Genomic DNA, 1,817 nt, shown 5'->3' with positions numbered 1-1,817 from the left:
TTTCCTGCATGCCTCATTTTCCATGTTGCGAGCGTAGCGTTTTTCAACGAGGGCCTATGTTCTACAGGCTCCGGACCGTTTGAAGATATCGTCAGTGTTTACTGGTTTCCTGCATGCCTCATTTTTCATGTTGCGAGCGTAGCGTTTTTCAACGTGGGCCTATATGTTCTACAGGTACCGGCCCGTTTGAAGATATCGTATTTACTACTGGTTTCCTGCATGCCTCATTTTTCATGTTGCGAGCGTAGCGTTTTTCAACGAGGGCCTATGTTCAACAGGCACCGGCCCGTTTGGAGATATCGCGCAGAGGGAATCAACACTTGACTTAATATAATTAAAACGACAATTGTCTTCCCATTTGTTTGGTTTGAAGCACGGGAATGTCAGTGTCAGGCATTAAAAAAAGAGCGTTCCCATATCATTGTGTACTACGCACCAGGCAAAATGTTCGTTTAGCTGGGGGCTTCATTCAGGAGCTGACCCATTTAGAGATATCGAGTTTACTCTTGCACAGCCGGCAAAAAAGATAGTGAACACGCGTAGTGTCAAGGGTTTGCCATTTCTGAAGATCTAAACAATCTTAGTCTCAGGTGAAAACCGCTCTCACATCTCTACACCATATAGCAGGCAAATATATTATTCAAAGGAGGCTTTTTGTGAATAGGCGCCGACGGTGTTAGCAATATCGAATTTACCCTTGCATGAAGAGTAGTAAAAAGAGATATTCAGTCAATGCAAGCAGTGTATAAATTAAGTGTCCTTGCTGCTAGCATAACAATCTCAGTCTCGGGCCAAAAGCGCTATCGTACCTGTACACCGTAGCAGGCAGAGGAGGACGCATTACAGCAAAATGTCTGGAATAAAAGTGCACTATTTCGATTTTCGCGGACGCGGAGAGATCGTTAGGCTGGTGCTAGCGTTAGCAGGGCAGGATTTTGAGGACGTCAGGCTCTCACGGGAGGAGTGGGCTGCTAAGTACAAATCAGGTGAGGCATTTTTATCTTTGGCAAAATGTTTGTTCAGGTGCCAACAATTTCTAATTTGGCAATTCCAAACTGTTGTTTTAGATGAGGCATGTAAGGCAAAATGTTAGTTCAGATGACGCATTTTCTAACTGTGCAACATTACATTACCTGAGAGATTGCCATCTTTGGCAAATTGACATTTTTGCGTGCGAGTGACGTGTACACACACACACACACACACACACACACACACACACACACACACACACACACAAACACACACACACACATACACAAACACACACACACACACTGACAAACACACACACACACACACACACACACACACACACACACCGTGGCACACACACACAGGTTTGTAGACTCAAAACCCAAGAGTGAGAAGGAATGTCTCAAGTGTAGATCAGATGACATGTGTTCACCTTGGTGCAAATTTAGTACATATGGACTATAATAGAGTTGCATGGGTACAGTCGTACTATTAGCGAAGTGGACGTATCTGTTTGTTTTGACTCGGGGAAAATACATTCATATGAAACTGAGTTGAAAGTAAAACGGAGATATCAAAGCTAAAAATATTTATATCAAAACATTGAACCAAGTTGTGTACGGGTTCGTGTGTGTGCTTGCTTGTTGCTGTCAGGGTAAAATTCAAGAACCGTGACCCAGATTAATTCTATGAACCGTCCGCCAAGTAGTTATGTCCCTTGAATACGGTTTACGGAATTAATCGAATCTCAAAGTCAAATTCATCGCTTTCTTCTCAACACAATTTTACCTTAGTTTTAACACGCTACCATGGTTCTGTTCTCTTGCGAGATGCAAACATCT

The 1,817-nt window shown here is 43.0% G+C and overlaps 1 protein-coding gene across 1 annotated transcript in view; it reads left to right on the top strand.

Annotated features, from left to right (window-relative positions):
- Nucleotides 1–448: 448 nt before the first annotated feature.
- Nucleotides 449–1,817, top strand: part of LOC138948749 (glutathione S-transferase 1-like) — a 4,558-nt gene continuing 3,189 nt past the window's right edge. The window contains exon 1 of the mRNA XM_070320359.1: nucleotides 449–986. Within this exon, the coding sequence (XP_070176460.1) occupies nucleotides 851–986 (136 nt within the window). The 5' untranslated portion in view covers nucleotides 449–850. The remainder of the gene's footprint in view (nucleotides 987–1,817) is intronic.

This window comes from Littorina saxatilis, linkage group LG15 (assembly GCF_037325665.1).
Source record: "Littorina saxatilis isolate snail1 linkage group LG15, US_GU_Lsax_2.0, whole genome shotgun sequence".
In the NCBI taxonomy this organism is placed as follows: Eukaryota; Metazoa; Mollusca; class Gastropoda; order Littorinimorpha; family Littorinidae; genus Littorina; species Littorina saxatilis.
The sequence above is the reverse complement of the archived record's forward strand: the minus strand, read 5'-3'. Positions and strand labels throughout refer to the sequence as shown.